The sequence below is a fragment of the Argentina silus genome (genome assembly GCF_951799395.1).
Source record: "Argentina silus genome assembly, chromosome: 13".
NCBI classification, from domain to species: domain Eukaryota; kingdom Metazoa; phylum Chordata; class Actinopteri; order Argentiniformes; family Argentinidae; genus Argentina; species Argentina silus.
The window spans coordinates 19,089,095-19,093,290 of record NC_139667.1 but is presented as its reverse complement, the minus strand read 5'-3'; the positions used below and the strand labels follow the sequence as shown (position 1 = coordinate 19,093,290).

At 45.0% G+C, this 4,196-nt stretch overlaps 1 protein-coding gene across 1 annotated transcript in view; it reads right to left on the bottom strand.

The window, feature by feature from the left end:
- The window catches only part of LOC310814015 (cyclin-K-like), a gene marked incomplete at its 5' end in the record, with an annotated part of 6,166 nt that extends 2,674 nt beyond the window's left edge, over positions 1 to 3,492 (bottom strand). Inside the window, 9 exons of the mRNA XM_083683228.1 lie at positions 155 to 226; positions 359 to 389; positions 634 to 860; positions 1,399 to 1,568; positions 1,943 to 2,000; positions 2,207 to 2,312; positions 2,564 to 2,695; positions 2,781 to 2,862; positions 3,296 to 3,492. Of these exons, the coding sequence (XP_083539354.1) occupies positions 155 to 226; positions 359 to 389; positions 634 to 860; positions 1,399 to 1,568; positions 1,943 to 2,000; positions 2,207 to 2,312; positions 2,564 to 2,695; positions 2,781 to 2,862; positions 3,296 to 3,492 (1,075 nt within the window). The remainder of the gene's footprint in view (positions 1 to 154; positions 227 to 358; positions 390 to 633; positions 861 to 1,398; positions 1,569 to 1,942; positions 2,001 to 2,206; positions 2,313 to 2,563; positions 2,696 to 2,780; positions 2,863 to 3,295) is intronic.
- Positions 3,493 to 4,196: the final 704 nt, after the last annotated feature.

Below are 4,196 nucleotides of genomic sequence, written 5' to 3'. Positions count from 1 at the left end.
CACCAGGTGACTTGAGCTTTACTGTGCTTTTGGATCACTGAGGGTGAAGAAGAGGCAAGGAGGAGAGGAAGCCAGAGTAGACTGTTGGGATCTGCCTGAAGTCTCTATTAGCGTTGTGTCCTACGTCCGTTGTACTCCAGGGGAGGGTACTGACCTGAGGGGGGCTGAGCTGTGGGCAGAGGGGGCATCGGAGGCTCCAGTCTGGGGATTTTTGAGCCCACTTGATCTGGAAGGAGGACACACACACACACAAAACCAAAAAACCATTAGGAATCACCATCAAAGAGCATGGCTGAAAGTACATTACACACTATGATTAATTAATCTCCTAAGGAATAGAAAAGGATGATGTGCTTACCAGGGGCCTTGCCGTCCTCTTTAGGAGACGGCTAAACAACAAGAAAAACGGATGTCAAGGAACACTCTGAGAACACAACGCATGATAACACAGGGACATGCTTAACCACCATTCATTCACCACAGAGGGCATGCCAGCGCCAGCAACACAAACCTCAGAGACGCGTTTTATTCTGCATATTGCAGAACATCAGGAAATCATATCAACTGGTACATCGTTCTTTCGTATGCTGTGATGTTACAGTACAACAGGCTGTCTAAAGCCTCCAAACTCACACTCACAAGGGCTCGTTTGAGTGGCCGTGGAGGACTTGTCTGGGGGGAGGCTTTCTTTACGAGTGGCGGTGCGGGGGGGACAGGGACCTGGGGCTGGGTGAGGGCCTGGAGCTGCTGGGGGGTCGGAGTGGGGGTGGAGGGGGTCTTCTCTCTGTCTGGCACCACAATGCTCCCAGGAATCTGCTGTTTGCCCTGTGAGTACAGGTCCAGGATCTGGTGACAGATGTCTGAGGCACAGAAGAAGACACGGGCAACGATGAGTCAATTTTTTCCTTCCTCTTTATGTACAGTGACCTTGAATAATAAAATGGGATTATTACATACCACATCATTCATATCAGTGACCACACTCTGAAGAAGGTCTCTCGACCGAAACGTACATTTTGGCTAATAAGCAGTATTGTTTTTCTTTAGTTTCATGATTTTCCTACTCCTCTTGCACCTCCTGTTACTCCTACTGCTCCTGTTACAATATCGGATGCACAGAAACTTCCATTGTTCTTACATATTTATCACATGCACATGGTTGCTAAATTCAAGCAAACCTCAATCAGAAGGCCAACCGATAAGCTAAAATACCCATAGCATAGAGTAAATAAAAGAAACACACAGCAGTTGTTTGTCAAAGTAGCTTTTTTCATTGTACAGAAGAGAGAACTGCACAAACAAGGAATTACACATAGAACCATAATGTCAGAGAAAAACAGACAGACAGACAGACAGACAGACAGACAGATAGACAGACAGACAGACAGACAGACAGACCTTCCAGAAGCTCCACTGGCACGTCTTGGACAAACTGCTCCCACCATCGCCGTGATGACTGCTTGGACGTCCACTCCTGGATGTCAAACTTACACAGCCTCCCAGCCAGGTACATGACCGCCACAGCGATAATCTCAGGCTCCCACTGGAGAGACAGCATGGTGCACAGGCTACAGGGGAAAGACGGCAACAGGGACACACGTAAGAATTCTGACACAAAAGCGGCTGTCATGAGTCAGTGGGTGATGTGTAAGCCACAGGGTCAAGTTCAGCAGGGGGCAACACAGCAAAATGTTCAGCAACGGAAAATGAAAGGCCTAAAAGTGTGTTTTTAGTCAGTCAGTACTGTACCTCCCCTGTGCCTATTGAACATGAACAATGTGAGCATAGGGATTATTTTAAAAACTATTTCTGTGGTGAAATGTCAATAAGACATGCTGTTCAATTAGCCCAATGCCTAAACCTACAGCACATGACTCAGACAAAGAGTAGGTATGAAGAGAATTATGTAGGGTTATTGTCATCAATTGGATCCACTGCTTACCTGTCGTTCACAAAGGTCCAAGCCATCTGAACCAGCTTCTGCACTTTGTTCTTATCACCTGAAAACAGGTGATGAGAAAAATCTGGAAGTATCTAGTATCCGGAAGTATCTCATGTTTATACTGTTTTTGCTTCTCTTTATGTTTTCCACAATGCACACCATGTTATCCTCTGGACTAAAATGGATATAATTTCATATGATCTTTTGTATACCCCTAAATAAAATTGATCTGTCGATCAATACATCAGTCGGCCACATATGTACCTTTCAGTTGCTTGGCATAGCGGAGAAGGAACTGGTAAGGGTGCTCCACCTGCAGGTCAAATTTGATTGTCTGCAGCAGAATCCTCTCCAACACCATCACCTCCTCCTATAGTGGGATGGTGTAGTGAAAAATGACTGCTCCTGAGACATACTGTGACACTATTGTGACTCTGTGCTTCATCTCAGGCATTATTGCAAGTGTTGCTTTCACTTATTTTAAGTTATCAAAAGACGGAGAGGAGACTAGTAGAGATGGCAAGCTTAGACCATGGAGAAGCGCCCCACACCAACTGACATATAGCTGAGGACATTTGATGGCGCTCGCTCCCCACACATTTGGAGGACACTCTCACGCACCTTCGGGTCATCCCCAAACTGGGCGAACTGTATATCGTTCAAGAGGCTGCGAGCCGTCTTGATAATATCTTTGCATTTCTTAGGGGTCTCCTCCACTTTGCCAGCCAGGAAGAGACAGCAACCCCCAGTCACCTGCAGAAACATTCTATGGGTTAGCCTAACTGGTGTAGCCTTGCTATCATGATACTGTATGTTCAGTTGTAGGCAAGTGACTTACGTATCTGGGAAACTGCTTGAATGAATGGAACATGTAGAAGCGATGGAAGTAGATGATACCAGTTGCCAATGTGTCATAATGTCTGGTGGCAAGGGTTGAGGAGTTTATAACATTTACATTTAAGATACTTTTATCGAAAGCGACTTACAATAAGTAATAATTAAGGTATAAGAGTTATCAATGATGTAGCTGGCTATGTAATACACTATTGATTTTTCTATGTGCCAGTCCTGCTTCTGGGAACACACAGGGTGCAGGCTTTTGTCACAGCCCAATATTATTGACGCCTGATTCAACTAAAGGGCTTGATGATTTGTTGTATCGGATATATGTTAGGACCAGGCTGAATCAAAAGCCTGCACACACGGGGGTTTCCAGACCAGTGGGAAGAACACTGTATTGACTCGTCTGTGCTTGCCAAATGCCAAATAACCGTGCACTCTTCTTTCCACCACATTTTATTTGCCAATTTAAACAACAGATCACATGCACAGTCAGTGAAGAAGAAAGGATACAGTCCTAAGCGCGTGCCCACGTCGAAGATGAACCGTGCCCCCTCTCTCCGGTACCTCGCCTCGGTAGCGGGGTCTAATCCCTCGGATTGAGAGGGCGTGTGCGCCAGATCCTTCTTGTCCCAGTACCAACATGGCTTTATGTGATCCAGACTTGCAGCTGGATTGCCAGGGGTTGAATTCTCCCTGTAATCTTTCATGAAACAAATACAGAGCCTGCTAGCTAGCTAGTCACTGCAACGTGTTAGCTCTGCAGACGGATGCTATTGTACCTCCAAGCCAAAACAATGAATGAGGACCAGTTGTTGAATAGCTGGATAACTACAATAGTTCCAGCAATGCTGACTACCATTGGAGGACCAAAACGTGGAAAGTAGCAAGCTAAAACGAGTACATGTAGCGCGATAGTCTGTTTAATAACACATTTACTTTGTAAAAACCTCTAGAGCAAGTGCATAGCGCCATCAGCAACAAAATATTCAACAATCGTGGGTGGATGAGTCGGGTTCGGGAGCATTTTGGCATGTTGATACTTTGAAGATTGACGTACATTTCGTCAAATCATAACGTCTGAATCGGTACCATGTATGGTGATTTTAATCGTACTAAAGTAAACTTCCAATCACGAGCATGAAGGGGTGGGCTTTGTGTCGTTCTTGCGAAGCCGAACTTGCAATTCACGAGGAACTGATCGACTGTTCAAATGACCAATGACATTGATACCTATCTGATCATTTAGACCAATCTGTGTGTAGCGTCGTAAAACAAGTAGGATTTTTCGATTTTAACCAATCGGAACACAAATAAAGCAGAGCTTCTTACCCAACAACCAATGGGAATTAATACAGGAAACCTTGTTTACTTGGGCGTAAATCCTTTATAATCCAATCAAATCATTAGACAA